Raw genomic sequence first — 27,341 nt, 5'->3', positions numbered from 1 at the left:
CCGTGAGGGAGGGAGAGAGGCTAGAGGCGGTAGGTCGACAGAGAGAGACATAGAGCAGGGGAGGGGGGGGCGAGACGGACGAGGGGAAAGAAAAGGAGGGGAGAATAAAAGAGAGAAAAGAAAAGAAAAGAAAAGAAAATGAGATGTTAGGTGGAGATGGTTGAATAAAATATGTGATAGTTGGGATAGAGTAGAGATGTAGAGAGTGAACGAGCGCAGTGAAACTGAATATAGAGAGGAGAATCTCGATGACTAGACATGAATATTCTTTTTGGAGAGTGAATTTAGAGAGTGATGAGTGCGGAGAGCCTGAGCGGGCGCGGAGTGAGACGCCCGCCTCTGTCTCTCCTCATCCACATCAGCTCCCAACCCATTCACCGCCGGTTATAAGGCCGTGTTTAGATCAGGGGACGTGTAAACGCAAAATTTTTTTGTGTGGGAATCTTCCCAATTTGAAGTACTAAATGAAGTCTATTTACAAAACTTTTTGCACAGATGGGTTGTAAATCGCGAGATGAATCTAATGATACTAATTAATCCATGATTAATCAATAATTAGCGGATGGTTACTGTAGCATCAATGTTGCAAAATCATGGATTAAGTAGGCTCATTAGATGCGTCTCGCGATTTACAGCCCAACCATACAAAAAGTTTTGTAAATAGACTTCATTTAATATTTCAAATTAAAAAAAATCTTTTTCATTTTAATTCGTTTACGGCATTTTTGTGTTTACGGGGTGGGATCTAACACACCTCTCGAAGCCATGCCCCTCGGTGACGTCCGCAGATCCGCTGGAGCAAATGTTCCGGGCTCCGGCCTCCGGGGACTATGCTGCTTTGTTTAACGCCTACTATTATCATTGGCGACGATGTTACTGTCAACGACCTAAATGTATTGCCGCCACCTACTACGATCACCATTATTGTTTTTGGTTGGTGCGTGTCCCTCGCCGATCTGATGTCTTCCTGACTCTCGAGTGACGACCATGCCCCGGCGTCTTTAATTTTAGGCGTGTTTAGTTACGTTGCAAAAAAAAAATTTAAAAAAATCTTACTAATTTGAAGTATTAAATGAAGTCTATTTATAAAACTTTTTTATAAATAAATTGTAAATCGCGAGACGAATCTAATGATACTAATTAGAGCCTTAATTGAGCTGTGCCCGATGAGAGGGAGAGAGGGCGGGTGGTTATCACATCAAATCAGTTCGGCACTGCAGTCATACTGTATTGCAACTGTGCATTGATATTTTTGCAACTGTGGAAGGAGTCCAACTGTACGGGAGCGAAGTCAGAGCGCGTTTAGTTCCCCGGCAAAAATTTTTGGAGGTCAAATCAGCACTTTGACCGGATGTCGGGAGGACTTTTTGGATACTAATTAAAAAACTAATTTCAGAACTCACTTGGAAACCACGAGACGAATCTTTTGAGGCCTTTGACCGCGTCATTAGCACATGTGGGTTACTGTAGCACTTATGGCTAATCATGCACTAATTAGGCTTAAAAGATTCGTCTCGTCATGTACATCCAAACTGTGTAATTAGTTTTGTTATTTAATTATATTTAGTGCTTCATACATGTGTTTAAAGGGGAGGTGAAAATTTTTGGGTGAAAATTTTTGGGAACTAAGGGCGTGTTTGGTTTGTGACCTACGGCGCCACACCGCGCCACACATCGCGCGCCGCAGGTGTGGCGGCCGAATCGGCCGCCGCAGCTTAGGCGCGGTGTGGCGCCATAGGCGCCAAACCAAACAGCCCCTAAACGCGCCCTCAGCTACTAGAGCTACTAGAAGAGAAGACTGCTTATTTATTTTTACTTGCGAAGACTATGCATTTGTTTACTTATTCGTGTCTTGGGTCAGAGAGAATGATGGGAACATTTCCTTTTTTATTCTCGCTCGTTGGCATAGTTAAGCATGGAAACATTGCCAAAGGTATGGTTTGAGAAAGGATGGATGCCAAGGTCCAAGTACACGGACCGAGCTCATTTATGAGGACAGAGAGGATGGAGTTTGATAGGACGAGAGCTCCTCCGTCACAGTCATAAATTTTCAGTCTTCGTAAAGGTAGAGAATTTTTTTTTCTCGAGCATTAGTTAGTTTTGACACAACATGAAGCGATTTCAGTTATTCAAAAAGTGCAAACCAATCTCTCTCAGCCACACCTTTCAGAAATTGGTTTGCACATCCGAGTAACTGAAATCTCTATTCGGTTATTTCAGTCTGCCCTGCACGAATTCACGTCGAGGTCGACTCGCCGGTACAAAAAAAAAAAGAAAAAAGAAAAAGCGGCCAACCCTCGCCCCTATCCGCACGGCACCAGGTCTACCTGTCCGTTGGACGTCGTCGGCGAGCTCGCGCCAGTCGCCGCTCCGCATTGTAGCATGACGATGATGATATGATTGAGATATGCCCCCCGTAAACATCGCTGCAACTTGCACCAAAAGCGCCGTACAGCAACCCCCACTGCGGCCGCCCGATCGGGTTGACCGTCTGTCACAGCTTGCTCACACCAACCACGTCGCCGGCGCCGGCGGCGGAGTGGCGGCGGACGAAGTCGGCCACCTGCGCGGTGAACTCGGCGGCGCAGTTGGGCTTGAACAGCTCCATGGCGTGGTACCCGGCGCCGTCGAGCCTCGCCTCCACGGCGCCGCCGGCCTTGCGCAGCGCGTTGGCCAGCGTCCTCGTCCGGTCCCGCGGCGGGTCCTTGCGCCTTCCGAGCACCAGGCAGGGCGGGAGCCTCCGCAGCCGCGCCGCGCCGACGCGGGCCAGCATCGGCTCCGGGTTGCAGTACTCGTGGTCCCGGTCGGCGCCCACGGGCAGCGCGAGCTCCCAGAGCAGGTCGTTGGCCGGCAGCGGCAGCACGCGGTCGTCCACCGAGGCCGCCTCCGCGGGCGACCGCGCCGCGCCGCCGAGGTGCGGCTGGTTCAGGATCACCCCGCGCAGCTCCACGCCGGCGTCCGCCGCCGCCAGCGCCGCGCGGAACGCGATGCTGGCCCCGTTGTGGCTGCCCATCACGAACACCGGCCGGCCGGCGGCCGCGTGCGGGCGCGCCCACAGCACCGCGTCGGCGGCGTCCTCGAACGCGGCCGGGAGGCGGTGCTCGGGCGCCAGGCGGTAGTCGACGGACGCGACGGCCGCCGGGACGGCGGCGGCGAGCGCCGTGCAGGTGTTGTGGAACGGCTCGGAGGCCGCGCGGAAGAGGACGTACCCGCCGCCGTGGAAGTAGACGATCAGCGGCAGCCGGGCGTGGCCGCCGGACGGCACGAAGAGGCGGAGGCCCGTGCCGGCGGCCTCGCTGAGCGGGACGTCGTTGGAGTGGACCACAATGCGGCGCGGCCCCTGCTCGCCGTCCCCGCCGCCCTCCGCCGCGACCGCCACGGGCTCCCCCGCCGGCGCCGCCGGGAGGAGCGGCGCCTCCCCGTACCGGTACAGCGAGCCGTCGGGGTTGAACCGGATCTTGAGGTACTTGTAGGGATCCATCGCCCCCACCTCTGCGCTGCGCAGCTCAAGCTCGGCGAGGGGCGGGGCGTTTACTCGCGCAGTAGTCTGTGTCTGCTGGAACTGGAAGCGAGCTGCTCGACCCGAGTGCACAGCTGAGCTAGAGCGCGGCGTTTATATACCTCGCGGCCCGCCTGAGCGTCCTTGGCCTGAGATGAGAGAGCGACTGCCGCGCGCGACCTGGCTGGGTTCAGACGCGCGATGGGACGGGGCGACGCCGGGGGTTGGATTGGCGAGGCGGAAAGGGCCCGCGGGTCGCCGGCCTTTAAGCGCGCGCCAACGAGCACCGGGCGCGTGCGCGCCGCGGCCCTGGGCGCCGAGGGGCCGCGGAGAGGCCACGCGGGTGGCGTCCGACCGCGCGGGTACACCGTACACCCGTGCACCGGACGCGATGAGGATGGTTGCGCGGGGTGCCTCCTTGCTCTCAGGCTCTGAGCGGTGAGCACTCCGCCCCGTTCTATACCAATTAGAAGCATTATATTTAAACTAATTATAAAACTAATTGTATAATATAGGCTGACACATCTATTAAACCTAATTACTTCATAATTTTCTCATGTTGTGCTACAATAAATATATAATAATTATAAATTAATTAGACTTAATAGATACATCTGGTGAATTAGCCCAACTCATGCAATTTGTTTTATAGTTATCTCACATTTAGTCCCCTAATTAGTATCTAAACATCCAAACATCCGACATGATCCGGACTAAAAATTAGTTGTGGGGTCCAAACAGCATACGATTTGAGCGGCAACCAAGATTTGAGGTGACATTATAAGCATGTCTGGCACTTCCCGATCGTGAACTAGAAACTAAGGACGTGTTTAGTTGCGCTCCGTAAAATTTTTGAAAAGATATTTTTTTATGTTTGAAGTACTAAACATAAATTAATTACAAAATAAATTACAGAACTCGTCTGTAAATCGCAAGGCGAATGTAATGAGCCTAATTAATCCGTCATTAGAGGCTGTTCACTGTAGCATTACTGTAGTAATTTAGCGTCTAATTACGATATAGTTAGGTTCATTAGATTCGTCTGGCGATTTATAGGCAGCAGTCGCAATACGTTTTTTATTTCGTCTAGATTAAAGTCTCATGTAGGTGCCGGAAATTTTTTTTGGAATTTTGATTTTTGCAACTAAACGGGGCCTAAAGCTGGCACTGTTTGGTTCAGAGCTCTCGCAGCGCGAAAGCAACCACCAACCATAGAAGTATTGATGAAAAGGAACTGGACGGAGCACGGTAGGATCTGTCATCTGTCCCGTTGCGATGTCAAGCTTTCTTCCACGGAAATGATTCCAAAGCCGGCTGACCGACTGGCTACCTGCGTGCGTGAGTGTTCGGTCCGGATAGCTGACCTGTCAGCGCAACGGCAACTGGCCTGGCCATACCGATACCGGGTGGCTTTTCCGGCCACTGCCCAACACAATCAGTCTACACTCCGGGGCCAATAATGCAAGCGACAGTTTTCCTTAAAAAAAAATAATGCAAGCGACAGCCCGATCTCTGCAGCTGCACTTGCACGACGATCGCCTTATCCCTCATCATCTCCTCTTTCTTTTCCCACCCGATGGAGAAAAGAGCCGGCCAGATGTCACCGCCGGTCGGGGGGCCATGCGCCCGTATGGGTGGAGTCGCCACTCACCGGCCGCTCCGCGCGCGGAAGCACCGCCCGGCCCGGCCGTCCCCATTTCCGGCATGTGGCCGCATCCTTTCTGCGGGAAAAGACGATGGGCCGGGCGTTATCCGCGGGCTCGCCGCGTCCACACCGTGGGGGGTAGTCGCTGCGGAGCGAGACCGGTCGGTTCCAGATTTCCCAGCCGTCGCCGGGCGGCGCGCTCTACCGGCCGCCGGGAGCGGCGGCCGCGCGTACTGTGGACGCAGCCTGCGCGGCGCGGCGAGGACGACGACCACCGGCCGAACTCGTGCGCCATGCACGGTTGACGCAGCGGCAGGGCGGAGACGTGGGGGGGTGGCATGCGGTGCTCGGTTCTCTGTTCTCTCGGGCATGTGGAGTGGAACGGAACAACGCCGCGTCGTTGTCGGAGCCGAGCGGGGGCACCACGCGCTGGCCGGAGGCGAGATCCTTTTTCGCCATGTGCAGCGGCGTAGCCTAGTAGGCCACATGTGCTTGGTCATCCGGCCCCACTACGTTGAAAAAAAGTCTACTCCTTTTGTCCTTTCCTTACGAGTATTTGTCTACCTAATATAATACGGTAAAGGGCAAAGAGTTTTTTTTTTGAAAGGTTGCAAAGAGTTTGGTATATTGCTACATTTGCATCTACCTGTAGCTATTGAAATGATGGTAAGAATCTGCAATGAATCTTGCAAGATCTCACAAAGATGAGGCCAAACTCCCAAGTATCAAAACATTGCATCTTATAATCTAAAAAAAATCAAAACATTGCATACTCATGCCACAATATTTTCTTCGCTCACATGGCTGTAAATCAAAAATGGGAGGGCGAAATAATATATTATCATGAAGGTACAATTTGGACACAAAATCTAATAATTGGAAATTGCACGATAGCAATGGTGTGGACGTGTGGAATTATCTTGTATGGTCCTTGTTTTGCGTCCATTAGCATACATGGAGTAAATTAGCTTGGGACTCGAAGAATCAAATTCATGATACTATGCATTTGGAAAGTTGTGTTGCAGCTTGCAGGTCAATTTTAGAGAGTGCATGATACAATAGACACAATAGCATTGGGTAGAAGTTGTTTCGCATGATACTTGTTTTTTACGTTCTTTAAAATAGACACAACATCTTACAACTTAACTAGGTTCTCAAAGAAGCAAATTCAAGATATCTCACATTGAGTCATATCAGACTTATTATATGATGCTGTAATTTTGGAGAAGCTAACACATAGGAATTTAGGATTACTAAGTGTTTCATTGACGTTGTAGGATACCATTTAGTAACTGTAAGCGCATCTATATATTTCTGTTTTGCTGAATGAATTTTTCTAAGACCTGGGTCATCTTTGTCAATGAGAATAAATATCATCACAGGAAAAGAGGTACTGCATTCGTCTGAAAGTGTATGTCGTTGGTCTTCCAATAAAAAAGTAACAGCTCACTATATGGACTCAGATAGACAATGGCCAACGAGTAGCTCAGGTTACAGGGAAAATCATTACTACATGGAAATCAGCAAGATGTACAGCACAAACGCACTATTCTTCGACATTACTGTTACTACAAAATTTTATTTGGCAAGTACTATAGGTATGAGCAACAACAAGATCAATTCATCAGATGTAGAAATGTACAGGTTATGTACATTTACCAAATCCACACGGCCTAGAGTACACATCATGTAGAAAGGGTCCCATTTCGTCTTCAAGGGAATCTGGCTTGGATCAAAAGTGGTCTGAAAGAACCGACGCAGAAACCCTCTTCAAGGATGAGGAAAGTGCGGAGATGTCTGATTCAGTGTGGCCAGCTGATACAAACAGACGGATTCCAATGGGAAGTTTGCACATATCAAGATTTGACTTCTTTGATGTCACAATGAAAACTGAATCTTCCTTCAAGACCTGATGGGGAAAGAATGTATAAACAGGTGCTTACAAAAAGTCATGTAAACTGCAGCTTGAAGTTTTATTAGAGTTGATTCAAACTTACCCTCTCAGCAATAGTTTCAAGAAGATCTAGGTCGGTGGTAGGGGAACCTGTCGATTTTTTCAGTTTAAGGAAGACGATAGGTGACAGAACATGGCTGGAAATTTCAAGCCCCGGAGTATCCGATAGTTCTGCAGAGTGAATAAAATGGTGTCAACATGCCACTAGTACGCTGCTTAATAGTTGGCAATCATCTTGCATGGACAATAGTAGTTACTGCATGCCGTATTATACTTTCTTAGCTCATATAATGGATTATGTATATCTGTTTCACAACTAAATTCTGTTGTACCTTGTGGTTAGGAACCTAGGGCTCACGGGCAAAAATATTGCATAGTAAACTCATATGATGACTTGCGTATAGTTTAAAAGTTTACACTTAGGTAGCCGACTAAGTGGTGTGCCCATATTTTCCCTCATTAACCCAGGGAAAAGAACAAATAAATAAGAATGGATGAAGCAAATAGTTTAATGACAATAAAATCATTTCTACCTTTATGCAAAAGAGCAATATTGCTCCTTAGGTTTGCAAGAACTGACGGGTTTTCCTCCAGGTAGTTGACGGCAGAAACAGCAGCACTGGCAAGATAAGGTGGCAGCGAGGCAGAGAAAACATACCCAGAGCTACTTAGACGCTGCAAAATTATATCTCCTTGATCAGATAAAAGATTAAAATGAAAGAATATCTACATAAAAAAATTGATGTTCCATCAATCTGGTATTGCATCTACCTGATGATCAACAACTCTGACACTTCCTGTACAGAAGCCACCATCAGTGGCCAAAGCATTTCCCATTCCAGCAGTGATGATATCGATTTTTTCAACCTGCACAAGCATGGTGGAATTTCAGAAAATGGAAGAATGTGCTTAAGTATCCAGTTAAAAGTACTAGATCCATATTCCATGAATCAATTGATGACGGCCCAGGAAGCTGTGGACTATTAACACTTGTTTTTTTTTCTTTTATACCATTTTAGTGTCACAGTGAAACATGTTTAAAAAAAGCCGAAGCAAAATACTCACGGGAACTCCATAATGTTCAGCAAGGCCACGCCCAGACTTTCCAAGCACCCCAAAAGAATGACTCTCCTCCAGAATAACACGGAACCGATATTTCTCCTTCATCCTGACAATCTCATCCAAGGGGGCAATTTGGCCAGAATTCTGCATTCACAAATCACAGCAGCAGTAAGATTCGTTTCATGAATTGATCAGGTATGCTGTCACATGTTGCAAACTTTCAACCCTACATACAAAAAAAAAGACAACACATATCTACACAACAATCCCAAACGGTACTGCACCTGGTAAATGGATTCTACAACAATGTAGCGTCTGATCTTTTCAGCACGTTTATTTCCACGAGTAAGTTTTTCCAAAGTGCTTGCAAGTGAAGCCATATCATTGTGCTTGAAGTACACCACAGTACTTCTTGATAGATGGAGACCATTTTGCACTGCCCAGTGAACACCCTCGTCGCTGCAATAACATTCAATACAAGTGGAAATTCAGCAACAGAAAAAACAGAAAAATAAATTAATGGAAAAAATAGCCAGGTGGAGTGAGGAGCAATAGCAATTAATAGAGACAAGAAAAAGGTGACAACTTTGCTGAAGCTTACGAGCTATAGATAAACTCATGGTGCCTAAAAGGTCAAGCATGTGGTCATCACTACAACAAGAATGTCAAAGTTCCATGACTAATTGTACATTTCATAAATTTTCATCAAAGAAGAAGGTGAACTTACGCGACTATGATATCTCCTTTCTTACAAAAGGCTGGTATCACACTGAATATTGTAGAAATCCCATAAGAATACAGAATGGAGTCTGGAGTTCCGAGGAATTTAGCTATTTTTGCCTCACAGTCAAGGTGGACATCTGCAAGGGTAGAGTGAAAAGGTAAGATCCTACTCTATATTTGCAACAGAGGTCATTGTCAGTGAAAGATGGTACTAACCAATTGTTCCATAGAAGCCACGTGGACCACAAGACCCAACACCATATTTCTCCAGTGAACCAACACAAGAATCCTGAAAGTCACCCACATCGTTTAGATATTCCCCAAAGGCCCAAACAAACAAAAAAAACATTTGTTGAAACAGTGTCAAGCAATGGACTTGTCTCTTACAATAATCTTCTCATTGCCAATTAAACCGAGGTAGTTTGCCGACGCAAAGTTGACAACTTCTTTACCATCAACGATTGTATGCGGTCCGGCAGCACTGTACAAAAGCAGAATAGAAGGGTTAATCTGATGCTCAGAAGTTTAAATAATATAAGATGTCGAACAACAACAGACATACTGCAATCATAATTACTTCGCATCGTATTCCATACTGCATGCATCTATTCTGATAACAGAAAACCAGAAATGTCTCGAGGAAAATTTCTGTGAATTAGATAACATACACAGATAACTTAAAAATACTACTGGGGGAAATTCAGCAGAAAGAATATTCCATGTACAGGAGTGACTTCAGATATAGCACTGCCATCATAAGGGATGCTCAATAGCTATTCCCCCAAAGAAAATATAAAAAGCATGCAGCTATGCATGCTGGCAGGAATTGCTGACTAAGAGAGCGTACATTGATGAAACTGCTGGGTTATTAGTGAAATGTAATCATAGAAATAACATAATATTGGCAACTACATGAAGGCAAAGCTTATAACCTGATGGCAAGAAACCCTACTATTAGAAAAAATGTTCCAGATCAATATTGGTCCTTCACATGGCACTATTAAGTTAAGTGCAACGCAATGTAAGAACAGCGAATCCATCCAGTTAATCCATAGATATGAAATAATATGTAGGCCTACTCATCACGCAACAATGATCTGCATTGACCCTAAAAGTATTTGTGAAATCACTTTGAGAATAAAGCCATTCCCACCAGAACAAAAAGTTTTCGACACCATTGGTTCAACTACTGTTTTAACTAGTAGTCATGGAAAGCAAGCCATCGCACAAACCTTTCCAACATTGGAGTGTCAATCCTGGCCCCCTCCTTGATCGGAGGGCATAGTGGCTCTGGCTCCCATTCATCACATAGCTCATCAATCTCCTGCAGAGATCAAAATGCTAACCTTCAGTTATATGCTTCATGAAGCAATGACCAAACAAATACTGTGTATCCATTAAATGAACCCAGTAGTTAGCAATGAGAAGAACATCTCACCTTTTCAGTGAGTGGCTTCTTTGGGGGTTTGTAGCTCTTCCTGGTGAGCTGGAACACTATGACTGCAATAAGAAGCCCTTCCACGACCAAGTGCCCTGGCAAATCACAACGCCCGTGAATGTCAGACACTAAGCCCAACCGAGCCAACTCATCAATCCAACAGGAAAGAGGGATTACCATCAATATGTACCCCGAAGACGACGGCACGGGCAAGAGGGGCATTGAACGCAGCCGAGACACGAGCGAGCACCGCCGCGGTGGCATTCACAACTGGCAATGCCATGTCCATATTCCCCCCAGGAGCTTCTCGTATGAACTACCAGCGCCTTGAATCTGCCAAGCAGACAGTGCCAACCAGTCAGATCGATCGCTGGATAGCCGAATCCAATGCGGAAAGCAGGGGCCGCGGCGGCCAGTGCGTGGGAGGACTCGTGGGTTCAGCTGAACCCCTTTCGAATTCTCGGGAGATATAAACCACTGTTACTACCCCCCGCACACAGCAAGGGATTCCGCCACAAATTGGATGGCTTGGAGCGCCTGCCCCAGCAAGGGAGATTCGGATTTGCTTGGCACCAGCGGGAAGATCCAGAGGGAGAACGCAGACAATTCAACCAAGCGAAGCTAGGGCTTCCTTACCGAGAGAAAGGGGGATCAGCCCCAACTCCGGCGGGATCTCCGCCCTCCCGCCGTCTACAGGAGGAGGACGGCGGCTACAATCCCTCCGAGGTGGCGCGCTTCGCTTTCAGCGGGAGGAGGCGGCGCGCCTTCGCCGGCGACGGGTCGGCGAATGGGCCCGGGAGCCAGGCGGGGGCGGGCGGCGGTGAGTCGTATGCGAGCAGTGGAGGGTGGGCGACGGGTCCGAGGCGGTGGTCCGTGCAGCCGCGATGCGGGTTGTAATATAACGGGGGGCGGGGGAGGGAAGAAGGAGAGACGACGACGCGGAGGAGGAAGACGAGACGCGCGATGGGTTTGAGTGGGCTTGCGCCCGGGCGGCGGTCGCCTTTGGCTGGCGCTGCCTGGGCTGGGTAGGCTCGGCTCACTGTCCGTCGTCTAGTCTCGATCGGGCCAGCCGGCCAGCGTTAATCCGGGTGGCAATGGTCAATCCTGGCTGATACTTGTCCTTCAAAAAAAATACTGGCTGATACTAATTCTAAGTAACTTCTTAAAAAAAACTAATTCTAAGGAAAAATAGTGACGTCCACTAGTCTACTGCATCATCTTCTGGTTCTGGGCTTTTAGTGGTTGGTTAACCACCTAGGAGCTGCCTGTCTTCTTCGTGGCTCCCCTGCCTGATGGCCCCTCAAGACTGACTTCAGTGTGCAGGAGGGCCATATTTGGTTACAGTCTTCAAATTTTTTTCAAAAAAAAAACGAATATATGCATGGAGTACTAAACAAAATTTATTTGCGAAACTTTTTTCTCGGATGGGTGTAACTTTTCGAGATGAATCTAATGAGCCAAGTTTTACCATGATTGGCTACAGTGACGCTACAGTAACCGTCGCTAATCACCCTCTGATCATGCGGTCAAAGACCTTATTAGCTACAGCACATGCTACAGTACCATAATTGTGGAGGTTGTTTTGTAATTAGACTTCATTTAATACCTTTAATTAGTGGTCAAATGTAACGACACGAAAAATTCACCAAATAAATCACACGGTAAAATTTTTCAAAACTCTTTTTCATCGTTGAGCTCAATTAATTCTAAACCCTAATTTCCCCAGAGGTTTCCGCCGTACCGACACCCGACTTCATTTGTCATTCCATCCCTTTTCTCCGCTGACCGTACTTCTTTTTTTTCCCACCGCCGTCCCATCTCGCGTCACGCGGCCGCATGTCGCCCACGCGCGACCGCCCGTTGCGATCGTCACCGCGAATCTCTCCCCTTCTCTTTTTCTCTCTCTCCTTCCTCTCCTCCTTGCTGCGTGCACCCGAGTGCTGCTTGACCGCAAGCGCCGCGCGTGCCCACCTCCCCTGTCTGCTCGCGTACGCATGCCCGACACCGAGCGAGGCCGACCGGGGCCGCGATCGCTGCCAGCGCGCACTCGCCCCACTTTTTCTTTCCCTTTTCCTTTTTCCCATTTTTCTTATCTTTTCTCCATTTTTTTCTCTTTTCCCCTTTTCTTTTCTCCCTTTCTTTTTCTCTTTTCTCTCTTTCTCTCCCTCTCCTTCCTTCCTTCCCTCTCTCCTCCCCGAGCACGGCTCGCCCCGGCCTGCCCCGGCCCCCTTCCTCTCCTGTCGCGCACGCCCGGCCGCCCCGCCCCTCCTCCACGCTCGGCCCGCCGCCGCACCTGGCCCACACGGACGTGCGCGCCCAATGGCCGCCTGCCCACGCGCGCATGCCCCCGAGCCACGCCGCACTCCGACCGCCCGAGCGCCCCTCCCCGCTCCGGCCTGCTCCTGGCCGCCGCGCTCGCGCACACCGCAGCGCCTGCTCGCCCGCGTACACGCGCGCCACCTCGGCCTGCCCGTGCGCCCGCGCGCGCGCACGCACGTGGTGCTCGGCACGCCGAGCCGCGACACGCGCGCACGCGCACCGCATGTTCGCGACGCCCGCCGTGCCACCTCTCGCTGCCGCCCCCGCGTGCTTGCCGAGCCGTACCCGCGCCGCTCGCCGTGCCCCGACCCCGCTCGCCCCTGCTAACGGCTCGCCCACGCACGCCCGGCCGCTGCTCCACGTGCACCGCCGCGCCATGCGTCGCCTAGCAGCAACGCCCAGCCTCCCCCTCCACGTGCCACAGTGAGCGGCCTCGACGCCCTCGCCGCTCCGCGACAACCCAACGCGGCCACCCACCATTAATTCCGCCCGCGGAGCTCGCCGGCCGACCTCACCGCCACGGCCTCCCCCACCGACCTAAATCGCCTATAAAATGGCACCCAGCGCGGCTCCCCCTCATCACAACCTCGCTCGCCGGCCATAGCCTCCTTCCTAGCCCGCAGCACCGCCGCCGTAGTCTCCTCCACCCGCCGCCGCCCGCTCCCGTCGGCCCGCCTCTGCGCACCGCCCCAGCCCGAGGTGAGGACGGGAATCACACCCGCGCACCTCCCTTCCCCTTTCCCCCTCGCTCCCGGCCGCCGCCATGGCCCTGGACGGCCGGATTGGCCGCCGCCGGTGAGCGCCGTCCCCCTTCCCTGTTCCTCAGCGCGAGGGGAGGAAGGAGACAGGGCACTTTTGCCCATAACCCCCTTGTTGTGGGGTTCTAGGGGTACCCACAGCCGGGTGGCGGAACGCACCCGCCTATTCCCAGTGAGGGAGTACTCGGGGAAGTACTAGGCGATGGGACTGGATCTACGCTGAGACAAGGACTCAAGAACACACGATTTAGAGTGGTTCGGGCCGCCGGAGCGTAATACCCTACGTCCACTGGGAGATGTATTGTTCTTGGTGGTGTGTATGTACCTATCCTCTGCTGGCCTTGGCTCTTGCCCAGCCTGAGGTTTTCTAGCGGCGCCCCCTCCTTTTATAGATCAAGGGGGAGCGGATACATAGAATGTTGATGCCCCGACAGGTGGGCCCAACGTGACTGTGGCTACAGTGGTAGCGAATCTTTCCTCCGATATGCACACTGCTGCTCTTCTGACTCAGGGGGGTCTTTTCTTGTCCCGTCAGCTAGGCGCCCGTTGGAGTAGCGTAGCTTGCGGCGTGGCCTGCTGAGGCTATTATGCAGCGTCATAATGGGCGAAGCTGAGCCGTCGTATCCATCTGTTACGGCAGACTGGCAGACGCAGTATGGGCGGCGCCAGCGGCTCCACTGCCTTGGTAATACGCGATCAATAGTATCCCCTGGTCAATGAAACGCCTCAGCTTCTGCTATATCAATGCAGTCGTTCACCTACCGCAATAAATGCAATGGTGGGTGAACGTTGGTATGGAAATTCAAACGGCCATGTCTTGTAGACACGTGGCGGCCCCGGACCACCCCGACGCGGGGCGTCGATCTCTTCCCTTAGTGAGGGGTCCGGTTATTATACAGGGGGTCCGGGACCCCATGTGGGGTCCGGGACCCTGCGGGGGTCCGGTCTCCTTAGGAGGTCCGGAGCCCCGGCTGCTTGCGCACGAGTTCCTGCCTCTTCCGGGACACGTGGTGTCTCCGGACCTTTCCCAACTGTGGAACGGTCCGGAGCGTTGCTGGGAGAACATGACTCCGGATCTCAGGGGTCCGGCTGTTTGGATGTAGTTAAGGATAACTACAAGGCCCTTGCCCAGACTCAGCAAGAGGGGGTACCCCAGTCCTGGGGTACCGACAGTGGCCCCCGGGCCCACCTCGGGTGAGGTACGAACCCGCAGGTGGGGCCACCATCGTGATGTGTTCCTACGCAAGTTGATTGCGTTGGTGTGCTCATGGAGAGAGCGGGCATCCCGGACCCCTGAGGCCGGTATGCCTGTTGCCAGGTTCAGGTACTAGAGTGCTCTCCATTGGGCGACGAAGGTGTAGGCTTAGGGTACGGAACCAAGCTAAGCGGCTACACAGACTTCGGATCGCTCAGGGAGTAAGCACCACTTCCCGGACCCGGCTCTTGTCGACCGTGGCGAGCGGTCTCCGCCGGAGCGGGCCACCGGAGTGGACTTGTAGCGACCGTGGCGAGCGGTCTCCGCCGGAGCGGGCCACCGGAGTGGACTTGTAGCGACCGTGGCGAGCGGTCTCCGCCGGAGCGGGCCACCGGAGTGGACTTGGAGCGACCGTGGCGAGCGGTCTCCGCCGGAGCGGGCCACCGGAGTGGACTTGGAGCGACCGTGGCGAGCGGTCTCCGCCGGAGCGGGCCACCGGAGTGGACTTGGAGCGACCGTGGCGAGCGGTCTCCGCCGGAGCGGGCCACCGGAGTGGACTTGGAGCGACCGTGGCGAGCGGTCTCCGCCGGAGCGGGCCACCGGAGTGGACTTGGGTCGTTGCTGACGACCTGATGAAGCATGCTACCAGACCTCATAGTAAGGTGTAAAGAAACCAAGCCTTATACTAGAAGGGAGCCCGGGACCTCTAAGGACAGCAGTCCTGGATACTAGAGTACTTGTAACAGGGTAGTGAAGTACGTAAACTTAGGGTACATTACCAGGCTATGCTACGCGGAGCTTCTCTACCCCAGGATACAAGCACCACTTCTCCAGAGCAGGTCCTCAGGGGTCCGGACTGCCTTCCAGCTAGAAGGGGTGTCTTCACCTGACCATAAGCTAGCAACTTAACTTGGATTGTTAGCAATAAGGAAAACTCCGTTCAAGAGGAAAGAATAGTTAAACCAAGGCGAATAAATGTAACCCAGGGCGGAGCCTAGGTAAAAACTGAGAAAGAAAATCTCCTTTATTATTGTGGTTGTCACGGTATACATCAGAGGTCGGGATTACGAGGTCGGACCTCCACCGCTCCGGACCGTTTTTTGCCTGTTTGTGTGATAGGGCCAGAGGTCGGGTTTACAAGGTCGGACCTTGACCGCTCTGGACACACACGTAGGCGTCACGTTATTACAAAGAAGGAATTCTCTTAGTCTTTTTTTAGGAGTAACCTACGGCTGCATGCTATACAGCGTGTTCTTCTTCGGAGGTGAAGGCGCCCTGGACGTGCCTGAACCGCATCATCCAGCATCACCTCGGGAGCTCGGGGGACCCCTCCTTGCCTAAGAGCTGTCACATGCTTACATGGCATGAGACAAATTCTTTGGCTTTGAATGGAAGAGGCCCCCTCCCCCTGCCGTCGCCGTTGCCGATGGAAACCAGAGCCCTTGTGCAGCAGATGGACCGGTGCGACGCGTGGAGAAGTGCGGTCGTTCGCCGGCTTGTCCTTGGTGCTAGCGTCCAGGGGCCCCCGCGCGAGGTGGCGGGTCCTGTCTGCAGCAGCACCGAGCAACGCTGAGGTGGATCTCCGGTGCTGGAGACGGCAGGACGACACGGTCCACTTCCTCCGGGATGGCCGTCGGCTCCAGGCTCCATGTTGAGAGGAAGCCTTGAGCCGACACCATGCCACCGCAGAGGAGGTGTGGCCGTTGCTTGAGAGAAAACCTTCAGTCGACGTAGGGGCAGCAGCGCCCAGCGGCGCCTCCGTTGTGCGCCGCTACGCCGACTCCGAGGTGTCGCAGTGGCGACGCACAGCAGGCGTCGCTGTCGTGCGCCGCCGCACCGAGGGCGTTGCCGCGCCGGTGCCACGACAGGTGGAGTGAGTGTGGCCCTGCCTTCCTTCATCTTCAGGTTCGTTGTTGCAGAGGAAGAACACAGCCCAGAGGCCTGAAGATCCAACCTGCGCCTGACGCTCCCCACGGACGGCGCCAAAATGTTGTGGGGTTCTAGGGGTACCCACAGCCGGGTGGCGGAACGCACCCGCCTATTCCCAGTGAGGGAGTACTCGGGGAAGTACTAGGCGATGGGGCTGGATCTACGCTGAGACAAGGACTCAAGAACACACGATTTAGAGTGGTTCGGGCCGCCGGAGCGTAATACCCTACGTCCACTGAGAGATGTATTGTTCTTGGTGGTGTGTATGAACCTATCCTCTGCTGGCCTTGGCTCTTGCCCAGCCTGAGGTTTTCTAGCGGCGCCCCCTCCTTTTATAGATCAAGGGGGAGCGGATACATAGAATGTTGATGCCCCGACAGGTGGGCCCAACGTGACTGTGGCTACAGTGGTAGCGAATCTTTCCTCCGATATGCACACTGCTGCTCTTCTGACTCAGGGGGGTCTTTTCTTGTCCCGTCAGCTAGGCGCCCGTTGGAGTAGCGTAGCTTGCGGCGTGGCCTGCTGAGGCTATTATGCAGCGTCATAATGGGCGAAGCTGAGCCGTCGTATCCATCTGTTACGGCAGACTGGCAGACGCAGTATGGGCGGCGCCAGCGGCTCCACTGCCTTGGTAATACGCGATCAATAGTATCCCCTGGTCAATGAAACGCCTCAGCTTCTGCTATATCAATGCAGTCGTTCACCTACCGCAATAAATGCAATGGTGGGTGAACGTTGGTATGGAAATTCAAACGGCCATGTCTTGTAGACACGTGGCGGCCCCGGACCACCCCGACGCGGGGCAGTCGATCTCTTCCCTTAGTGAGGGGTCCGGTTATTATACAGGGGGTCCGGGACCCCATGTGGGGTCCGGGACCCTGCGGGGGTCCGGTCTCCTTAGGAGGTCCGGAGCCCCGGCTGCTTGCGCACGAGTTCCTGCCTCTTCCGGGACACGTGGTGTCTCCGGACCTTTCCCAACTGTGGAACGGTCCGGAGCGTTGCTGGGAGAACATGACTCCGGATCTCAGGGGTCCGGCTATTTGGATGTAGTTAAGGATAACTACAAGGCCCTTGCCCAGACTCAGCAAGAGGGGGTACCCCAGTCCTGGGGTACCGACACCCCTCCCTTCTATTATATTTATTAAAGAATCCCTCCACCCTTTGGCTTTTATGCAAAAACATCCCTGCCCTTTATGATATTCACAAACAAACCCCTCCACTCTGCAACATATTTATAAATAAGTCCCTGACCCCTTTTAGAATAACCCAAATAGTTTCTAAAATACAAACCAAGCCCCTGCTTTCTCAAATATAATTACAAACAGGTCCCTGGACCATTATTTAACCCCTAAACCTTTGTTTAACCTATCATTTCATGCGCCAAACGACCTCGGATCGACCTAAAACTTTACCATGCCTCTCATAACATAGTTTTGACCATGCCATTAGGAAACCACCCAAAAATATAACTCCGAACTCCATATTTTAATTATTTCTGATTCGAGCTCAACGATAAAACTTTTATTTCTTTTTCTTGATTGTGTGTTTGTTTGTATGCGTCGTAGATCACGGTGTGAACGAAGGAGAGCCCGTTGACGAGCAGTACTGTGAGCAAGCGAACGAGGATCAGTTCTGCGATCCCGAGCCCGAATGACAGCAGCTTGATCAGGACTTCCCCGAAGGCTTCGATGACGACAAGTTCAATCCCATCCTTTGATGCATGCTTTTGTCCTAGTTTTTATAAACACAACCTATTGGCCTATTTTACAAAATTGCATATGTTTTGCTTGCATGAAAACACGGTTGGATAGCCACCCCTTGATTTGTGATAATCATTCCTTGACCACCTAGATTAAGGTCTGAATGTGTTGTTTGGACGTTAATCACTGCTAGAACGCTACGCTTAGGACCTCAAATTCAATACAATCTGTTTTATAAAGGAAAATGTGTGAGTATGTGGGAAGGGTGAAAAGTGGAATTTTCGAAAGATGAGTTTAAGCGGGATGGATGGCATTTCTGTGTGATTTGCCGGCTGGTGTGCTCGTGCCTGTGTGGCAGGGCAGAGAAGGGAGATATCCATCTTGTCACCCCTAAGGATCGAGTTGGTGTTACATCTCACCTAACTCCACTCTCGTGCAAACCACTCGACCGTTGTATGGGCAACGGCTTAGCATAAACCCCACTAGTTAGTCTGATAGTCATCAGGAGAGCTGAGAGCAACGGGTGACCAAGGAGAAGGGATATGTTCTGTGTGACTTAGGCTCCGGTTAAACCTCAGAGATAGGTCAATGCCCCCTTGGTGGATCCCGTGGTGGCTAGTCAGGTCTAGCTAAGGTGGGTAAAGGCTTTGTTGGGATCTGCACCGACACTAAGGTGATCGTGTTGCGGTACCCCACTTGTGGGTAAAGTTGCACACCTCTGCAGAGTTGAAAACTATTCGAATAGTCCGTGCCCACGGTACTTGGCGAGTTACAGTGTGGTCTCACAACTAGTGTTTACTTTGGGATGGTTTGGCGTGAGTGGTTTTGGAGATGTGTCCGGTAGTTGTGCCGTGTGCTACGGTGGATGAGGAGTCCGGTTGCAGTCTTAAAACTTGGATCCTGTGCGGATCGACCCTTGGTGTTACTCGATATAAGAAAAACTAGTTTTAGAAATATTTGTTTTCAAACGAACCCCTGCATAAAATATTGTTTTCCGCAAATCAAACACTAGCCTTATCCTTGATTTACCATGTGCATGATATTCTGTTTATACCCCCTCCGTGGGTGTGGTTGGACTTGCTGAGTACGTTTGTACTCACCCCATTCTTTATTTTTACAGAAGAAGATCCAGACTTTGTGCCCGACGACGTTGAGTAGGGGTACCGTCCTGCACCCAGCCTTGCCTGTGGTTTTGGGTCACCCGCAGGAGTTACCGCATGGCGCAAGACTCTGATGACTTTCTTTTTATATTTAATATCGTTGCGTGTGTGTGGATTGTAATCCTCGCGATAGTGGCGCTTCTCTGCTCACTACCGCGTAGAGTTGTACGGTAATGAACCATCTGATGTAATAAATGTGTCATCAGCCTCCTGTGACTGATATTTGTAACACATTTAAGTCTTCTCTTATGAGGGGATGCTTCATCAAAGGGGCAAAAACTTTTTCACCCCTAACCAAACAAGGCCCAGAGTTGAGGTTCTGTTTGGTTCCAAATAAGTCACCTACTTATAAGCTAAAAAGTAAAAAAAATAATTTAATTTGTCAAACAACCATAACTTATAAGTCACCTCAACTTATAAGTTTTAGGTAGGTCACTTGACTTATAAGTCTAGTCTGCTTGGTTGCAGGTGACTTATAATCCCCTCTCTCTCCACCAGCCCGTCCGACCCCCTCCCCCTCTCTCCCTCCCAACCGGCGGAGCCTCCTTCGACGCGGATGCGGATCACCTCGCCCTCCTCCGCCTTTGCACGCGCGACCGCAACGGGGAGCGCCTCGGCTCCTCCACACGCGTAGACCGAGCTCGGATGGCTCGCGGCTACCGGATCTGGGGCAAGGGGCGGCAGCGGCGAGATGTGGAGGGCGCAGGCGGCGGCCGCGACGGCGAGAGGTGGTGGAGCCGGCGCGCGGCATCCCGAGCAGGGGCGAGCAGGGCCACGTGGAGGCGAGTTCTGCGCACGATGGCGAGATTCGGGCGCGGAGATGGAGGCCCGCGCGGTGAGGCAAAGGTCAGCGGCGGCGCTCCGCTGCCGGGCGCCGTGCTCGCCGCCAGTCCAGAACCTCTGCTGCTGCTCGCCGCCGGGCGCCCTCCGGTGCCGTGCGCGCCCGGGCCGAGGCACTCCGGTGCGGCGCGATAGAGGAGCTCCGGTTCGCCCCCAATCCTTCTCTTCCCCAACTCGCCGCTGGCCTGCCCTCCGGACGCTGGCGCAGCACTCGCCGTCGGCCTGCCCTCGGCACGGCGGCGGACCCGCGGGACAGCGGCGCCGGGCTCGCGGAGCGGCGGCCACCTCGACCTCGACCTCGACGCGCTTCGCACCTGCCGCGGCGGTAGTCCAGCAGGGCGGCGGCGGGCCAGCAGGGCGACGCGAAGTCTGCGCAGCGGCGGCCGCTTCGGCAGGAGACGGAGCACGGGGTGGGGGGTGGTGAGATAGGGTTGCCGTGGGCCCCACGCGGAAAAAAGGTGTGGGCCCCACACGAAAAGGGGTGACTTATAAGTTTTAAGTTGGGGTGGAGCTGCTTATTGCTTATAAGTTGGGGTGACTTATAAGCTAACGATATTTGGCAAAATAAGTCACTTTTTATACTTTTTGACTTATAAATTGGTGACTTATTTGAAACCAAACAGGGTCTTAAGCAGCGGCGCCCCAACTTAAAACTTATAAGTCCCCTTTTTCGTATGGGGCCCACATCTTTTAAATCACTTAACAACCAAACACCTCTGACTTATAAATCACTGATTTTAAATCACCTGACTTATAAGTAGGTGATTTATTTAGAATCAAACAGCCCTGCGTCGCAGAACCCAAAAATAAAAATGGCATGTCGTGACTCGTGAAGTCGTGAGGTGGTGTTTTGACGTGGTTGCAACTTGCGTTCGCGTTGCCCGCCCGGCGGTGCAGGAGATGGGGGTGGACTGCTTCAACGCAGAGGAAAACGGGCCTAGAGAAGGTCAGTCTGTGTGCGAGGGCAGAGCAGGAGAATGTCAAATCTGGAAGGCGTTATGAAAGAGATTCGTGGCTGGCGGACTGACTGACTTCTCATCTGTGCAACATCATCGGTGCTATTCAGTGGCAGCTTCAGCCTTGGAGGCTGCTGTTGTGTTGGTAAGTCGTACAGGACTACGGTAATCTAGTCGCAAATTCATTCGGTAGATGAATTTTGCAGAAATTCGTGTAGGGCCACCTTATATTGCGCGGAGTTCACAACAATTTTATAAGAAGTGGCATAATTCTCGGGGAGGGGGGAAGGTACTGTACAAGGGACATGAATATGAAACAAGGCATGCGGAGCACGGAGCCCCTCTTCCAACTCGGTCCGTTCGCGGCTGTTTGGATGGCTGGATGCTGTTAAATATATAACTGTTCTGTTCGGCTATGACTGGTGCTGATTTGCTGTGAGAGAAAAATACTCTTGTTGGTTGCCAGCAGAACAGCGTGAGTGCTTCACTGGGCCGAACGGGATTATGTTCGCTGATGGGCTACTTGGTTGGGCTTCGCTGACCCGTTTTCCAATCCACAAATTGCTGAAGTCTTCACTAATAAAGATCTTGGTTCGATGGCAGTCAATCTGAAATTCCTTTTCGCAAAAAAGAAAAGTTAATCTAGAATTCCGATCGACCTTTGGTACGAGCTTATATGTTTTGTATTGTTCATTATTAGCGCATGCGCATGATGTGTCGCACAAATATGATTAGATGGATATGTGTTCGTGATTAATTATTTTCAATCTCAACTTGAAATGAACTTTCATCTCGAACCACGTTTCCGTTTTTTGATCCGATTGAACTATCATGTTACTTAGAATAAATACAACAATGAGTTCCAATCTGTTTACATTTTTAATTATTTTTGTGTTTTGGATATAGCATTTGGAATGAACTACTTAAACATTGTGAATATACATGTCCGATGTTTTAATACACTACAACACATTTGGGCTTCTGCGACGTTTCATTTATGTCACTGAAAGTGGTATTTTCGTCGTCTTTCATAATCTGTGACATTTGCGTGACGAAAATCAGTTCGTCGCCTATACCATATCATAAAAGGTCTTCTGCGACGAAAACATATTTTTTCGTCGTAAATCTTATGACAATTATTCTATCGTCACTAATTTGTGACACTCATTCTTCGTCATAATCAATACCAAGAAACATCACAAAACTGTGTGCTTAGATGACTATACATGTGCCACGTAGGATAGAAAACGTCATAAATTTTTTATCTCATGTGATGTGGCAATGACTAGGATATGTTGTGGCACCTCCATTATGACGATTTGATTCATTATAAAATATACCATATATTTTCATTCAATAAGTTCTTCTGTACATGGAAGAAAATGATACAGAGAGGGATGGTATACAATATATACAATATTCCAGACTAGAAGTAAAATATACATGACATCTGAAATGGGTAAACTTTCTTGTGTTTCCATACTTCATCCTTGGAATCATCTCAATACCTACAGTGTCAATACATTTGTCCTGCATGAAAATATATGATGCTCCAGTAAGCACATATTACAGTATTTAATAACATTTTCTTTTGTTAAAAAATACTATCTAAATTTCTATTGAAATTAAAACCAACAGTTCATTCTAAAACCATGATCATTGCGTTCATAGAAATAGAAAGTAGATAGTAATTAATCTCTGAAGTTATTTATAAGACATCTTTCTACCATTTTTTCAGATAGTAGGAATTGATCTTTGTAAGACATCTTTCTACTAAAGGACTACACGAAGTCCTCATCCAGAACTAGTGTGATCATAGTTACCTGGCAAACTGACGACTCTCTGTTCAAGTTCACTCTGCATCAGCCAAATCTCTATTCTAAAGCTGAAATAGAAATGTCCTTGTCTGAATGAACACTAGATTCCTAGATTTTCAAATTTTGAAGGAAAACTCTTATTGAAGAAACTTCGCTATCTATATTTATTTGAATAATCATCCTAAACAAAAATGAAGCACAAATTGTAAGCACAAGCATTCAAATATACGATTTCTTTCAAAAAGTATAAGGAATGGTTAATTTAGATATTATTCAATGTAGTTCACTTATATTATTAAGTCATAAAATTTTCTATAAAAAATGTTACTTTGATAGAGCGGAATGTGCACAGTCAAATTATTGTCAATATGATACTTCGAGCAACTAGATCCAAAACAGCGTATATACTCTTGCCTTTAGTAAATAAAATCTATTATGCAAGTAGCACTATACTTTGCACTTGACTTGTAATTAAACAACAGAGGAAGACAAACAGAAAGTTACATCTCTTGTAGGTGGCCAGAATTAATCAAATGAATCTGAAACAATTTTTAGAAACAATTAAATCTTTTGAAACAAAAGAAGCAATTGAATTAAAATAGAAGGAAGTAAATTCCAATAGTTAAATATGTACCTGTGATCTTGCATCTCGTATCCATTATTGCCTGCAAGGAAAGAGAATATAAAAGCAGAACATCCTTTTGTGAAAATTGCAGTTACAGACATCTAACGTTGATGGCAATATATCAGGCACATCTCAACAGTCGGACAGGAGACGGAGGCGACGAGGGACTGTAGCGCGGTGCCGGATCTTGGACGGGGAGGTGGGGGACCGGCAGTTGGGGGAGGCGGACGACGCAGCGGTAGAACGGGGCGGCATAACCTGGACGGGGAGGCGGAGGGGCGGAGCGACGGCGGCCGGAGGCCGAGCTGGAGGCGCTGCTGCAGATCCACGAGGAGGCCGAGCGGTTGCAGCGTCGGGGAGGCCGAGCGGCGGAGGGGTGGCGGAGCAGGAGCCACCGACGAGGATGAAGGGACGGAGGGGTAGCGGCGCCTGGACGCGGAGGAGGAGCGGCGGCGGCTCCTGGAGGCGGAGGTGAGGCGGCGCCCTCAGATGCGTCGCTCACGATGAGGAAGTGACGCCCGGTCCCTGGGATCGGGAGGGTGGCCCCGTGGAAAAATCGTGGATAGGGTTAGACACCTTCTCGTGGGTTTCCAAATGGCCCAGGGCCGATTTCCACGTGGGCTTTCAGCACTGGGAAAAGGCCGGGATTCCTGCTTCCGAACTAGAATATTTTTCATGGCACAATTAACGAAATGCACTATTAGTATAATGGTTGGTCCTTTGCTTTCAATAGGGAGGCTGCAGGAACTATAGAAAGAATTAACCCTAAAAAATAAAGGTAAAAATTAAAGCTAACGAAATACAATCGGCGCATAGTGGTTACGCCGAGGTCAGCACCTCGTTAACAATTTCTTGTACTTTATTATTAATTATATTTCTCATCCCATCTCTAAGTTTTAGAAAGTTTATATCTATCTTTAATATTTCATTTTGGGTTAGATTTTCCCCTTAACTCACATCGAATGGTTAGTGGGTCACACTTACCTTTTAACTAAATATATGTGTACGTGTAGAACCTAGCAGTGCGTGTCAGTCTCACATAATCAAATGGCAATGGAAACCACCCCGCATGTGGGCTGCGCCGCGCATACTAACAAGGATGACATAAGCATTAATTTTAAAAACAATTATGACGAACTAGAATTGTCATAAATTTTGTCATAAATGTGGCAATGGAATTGGTTATGACGATTTTTGATTGGTCTTAGTGACACACACTGCATTTTCGTCACTAAAGTGTATTGACTCCTAGGAAACATCACAAACAGAAAGTATTCAATGACGCATAGCTCTATCGTCACGAGAAATTCGTCGCAGAAGGTCATCTATGTTGTAGTGATATACTGTTTTGATATTTTCATGTAGATGTTGAACTAGTTTATCCGAAATATTGATTTAGGTTCTACAAATTATTAGATCAAATTTGATAAACCATGTACAAATGTACAAGGCATAAACTTGAGCGATTGGAATAGAACATACAAATCATAAGAAAAATAACAAAATAATCTACTTGTTTGTTTCGTGGTTTTTTATTGGTGGATTGTAATAATTAGACCCAACGGGTTATTGGCGATCTGATGTAAGCAGACTATCTTTCACAAGATAGATAAGAGAGCCAAGCTAATTAGCGTAAAAGAGCACTTCTTGCAGATGATACTACTGCTACTACTTGCCCAATCAAGCAAATCATGACTTTCATTTCGAATATGTAAATAAAAATCAGAATTTTTCTGTGTCAATCTCATAATATGTCAATCGAATTTGTGAGTGTTCTGCTCAAGTAAAAAAAAAAGTTCTGCTCCACAAAAAAAAAGCAATGTTGTGTTCAGTCCCACTCGTGAATAGCTCAAGCAAGAAAATGCTTTCCTAATTTAAATTATGAATGTTCTGCTCAAGAAAAAAATATCCTAGCTGCATGATAAAAATGTTCCAAGCTGAATAAAAATGATCTGTTGGTTGATCTCTAGATGGTTCAGTGTATATATAGTGAGTGCTTAAAAAGTGACTGACAGGTAAGCAAAGTATCAGTCACGGTGAGACAGACCAGTGACCTCCTTTCAAAATAAAACAGTTGCCTCAGGTCAGTTCGCCAAGACGCAGAAAAGTGAATGCTGCAGAAATGAATGATTCTGCTGATTGGTCAACCCCTCGGTCGAATTAGGAGCTGGGCTTCTCCTAAGGCCGTGCTGTATTCTCCTCCCTGCGCCCTCAGATGGCGAGTCCTACTGCTGGTGGAGGAGGTGGAGAAAAATGAAAAGACTGTCCGTCCTGCAGCATAGATCTGTGTAACGGTGGAATATGCGAGCGTTGCCCTTTTCCTTTGCATTCCAGAACCAGTAACTTTTGTACAAGATGCAAATCTTGTGCCCCCAAAAATGAAACATGTAATCTGCTTTTCAGTAAAAGCAGGCGAAATGCCTTCCCGTGGAAAAGAAAATACTAGCGAAATCAACCCCGTAGAGCTCTGGAGGTAAATTTCTTGCAAGAACAATCGGCAGAGCAGTCACACAATGTAAATTAGTAGTTGATTCTTGATTGATTAGCAGTCACACAATAAGCTTTACATGCACTGCAATATAAGATGTGGTCGAAGTCGAAGAGCATTGCCGCCGGTCGAGCATCAGCTGCCTATAGCTAGCACTAGCAGGCCATTCGACTCCCTGCTACGCCGCTACAGAACAGGCTTTCTTCAGTTCCCGACAGAGTGACAGACACACTTGTGCACACCTGCATGCATCACACGTATACACACGGCATATACAAATATATGTATTTGTATATCTGATGACATGGCGAACGATGGAGCTGCAGCTTATGATCCATCAGGTCTGCGGCCGGTTGGCTCTGCCCCTGCGAAATCGCACCGTGCACAGGTAAATCGGCCGGGCATTCAGAAGCTAGAACTCAGAAGCGAAGCGTGTGTGTGATGGGACTTGGGAGCGTACGCACTACGCACCTGTTGTTGTTGTTGTTGTTGTTGTTATTGTTGTTGTTGTTGTTCCTGTTGCCGTTGCGGGAGTCGCCGGAGCGGCCGTTGGGGTAGCCGTCGTAGCCGCCGGACTCGATGTCGCCGACGTCGACGATGAGCTGGGCGTAGTGGCGCCTCGCGTCGTCGGCCGTCTTGCCGCCGCCCACCGCGGCCGCCACGCGCTCCCACCGCCCGGGGGTGTCCTCGTCGTAGGTGGCCAGCGCGCGCTCGAACCGCGCGTTCTCGCTGACGCTCCACGACATGATCCCTCCTCTGCTCAGCTCTCGCCGCTCCCTATCACACACACTTAGCTTGTTCAAGGCAGTGACCACCAACGTCTAGCTACCTCGCTTCTCAACTAGACTTTGGCAAGCTGCTACTAGCTCCCTGCCCCGCCAATGGATCGATGGCTCGATCTGTGTTGCTTCGAACCAAGCATTCGGGGCCTGACGATATTTATAGAGGGACAGAGAAAGGCTTTGTCGCAACATGGGTGTAAATTAAAACCTCCTACATGCTACGCTGCAGCAAATCGATCGGCGTATAATGGTAGTGATGCTGCTAACAATATTCTAAGAGGCGAGTTGCTAAAGCTCAATGCAAGGGGGTGGGAGGGATTGCAATGGCAGGTAGCCGATGAGCGAGCTGATTGGCGGGGGTTTTATTCGACAGACGTAAGAAAGTATCGGGGCTTTAGACGATGTGGCATTATTTTAACGGCAGCTTGGCTTTCTGTTAAATGGGTGCCAA

The 27,341-nt window shown here is 50.0% G+C and overlaps 3 protein-coding genes and 1 long non-coding RNA gene across 4 annotated transcripts; all 4 read right to left on the bottom strand.

The window, feature by feature from the left end:
- Nucleotides 1–2,043: 2,043 nt before the first annotated feature.
- On the bottom strand, nt 2,044–3,859 carry LOC120652996 (probable carboxylesterase 8). Its single transcript, XM_039930980.1, has one exon. It carries the CDS (start codon nt 3,479–3,481, stop codon nt 2,495–2,497), a length of 987 nt encoding a protein of 328 aa, XP_039786914.1. The 5' UTR covers nt 3,482–3,859; the 3' UTR covers nt 2,044–2,494.
- Nucleotides 3,860–6,569: 2,710 nt separating this feature from the next.
- Nucleotides 6,570–11,343, bottom strand: LOC120652995 (long chain base biosynthesis protein 1a-like). The gene is made up of 13 exons (XM_039930979.1): nt 10,958–11,343; nt 10,499–10,654; nt 10,322–10,416; nt 10,116–10,207; nt 9,271–9,364; nt 9,100–9,172; nt 8,888–9,020; nt 8,445–8,619; nt 8,164–8,304; nt 7,870–7,965; nt 7,632–7,773; nt 7,142–7,269; nt 6,570–7,053 (listed from the first exon to the last, which is right to left on the bottom strand). The coding sequence occupies exons 2-13, from the start codon at nt 10,608–10,610 to the stop codon at nt 6,877–6,879; spliced, it is 1,458 nt and encodes a 485-aa protein (XP_039786913.1). The 5' UTR covers nt 10,611–10,654; nt 10,958–11,343; the 3' UTR covers nt 6,570–6,876.
- Nucleotides 11,344–22,496: 11,153 nt separating this feature from the next.
- On the bottom strand, nt 22,497–24,157 carry LOC120652994. Its single transcript, XR_005666714.1, has 2 exons — nt 23,002–24,157; nt 22,497–22,708 (listed from the first exon to the last, which is right to left on the bottom strand). It is a non-coding gene; the product is annotated as an uncharacterized LOC120652994 (long non-coding RNA).
- A 1,979-nt stretch (nt 24,158–26,136) lies between these two features.
- LOC120652993 (protein RADIALIS-like 3) lies at nt 26,137–27,001 on the bottom strand. Its single transcript, XM_039930978.1, has 2 exons — nt 26,580–27,001; nt 26,137–26,473 (listed from the first exon to the last, which is right to left on the bottom strand). Exons 1-2 carry the CDS (start codon nt 26,852–26,854, stop codon nt 26,446–26,448), a joined length of 303 nt encoding a protein of 100 aa, XP_039786912.1. The 5' UTR covers nt 26,855–27,001; the 3' UTR covers nt 26,137–26,445.
- Nucleotides 27,002–27,341: the final 340 nt, after the last annotated feature.

The sequence above is a fragment of the Panicum virgatum genome, chromosome 9K, assembly GCF_016808335.1.
Source record: "Panicum virgatum strain AP13 chromosome 9K, P.virgatum_v5, whole genome shotgun sequence".
Classification (NCBI taxonomy): domain Eukaryota; kingdom Viridiplantae; phylum Streptophyta; class Magnoliopsida; order Poales; family Poaceae; genus Panicum; species Panicum virgatum.
The sequence above is the reverse complement of the archived record's forward strand: the minus strand, read 5'-3'. Positions and strand labels throughout refer to the sequence as shown.

What these genes read in the sequence shown, in the direction of transcription:
- LOC120652996 (XM_039930980.1), bottom strand. Translation starts at nt 3,481, where the DNA reads ATGGATCCCTACAAGTACCTCAAGATCCGGTTCAACCCCGACGGCTCG.
- LOC120652995 (XM_039930979.1), bottom strand. Translation starts at nt 10,610, where the DNA reads ATGGACATGGCATTGCCAGTTGTGAATGCCACCGCGGCGGTGCTCGCT. An exon ending in CTTCGGGGTACATATTGATG is followed by an intron (nt 10,417 to 10,498) that starts GTAATCCCTCTT and finishes GTGATTTGCCAG; the next exon opens with GGCACTTGGTCGTGGAAGGG. An exon ending in CTGAACATTATGGAGTTCCC is followed by an intron (nt 7,966 to 8,163) that starts GTGAGTATTTTG and finishes ATGCTTGTGCAG; the next exon opens with GTTGAAAAAATCGATATCAT.
- LOC120652993 (XM_039930978.1), bottom strand. Translation starts at nt 26,854, where the DNA reads ATGTCGTGGAGCGTCAGCGAGAACGCGCGGTTCGAGCGCGCGCTGGCC. An exon ending in AACAACAACAACAACAACAG is followed by an intron (nt 26,474 to 26,579) that starts GTGCGTAGTGCG and finishes GCGATTTCGCAG; the next exon opens with GGGCAGAGCCAACCGGCCGC.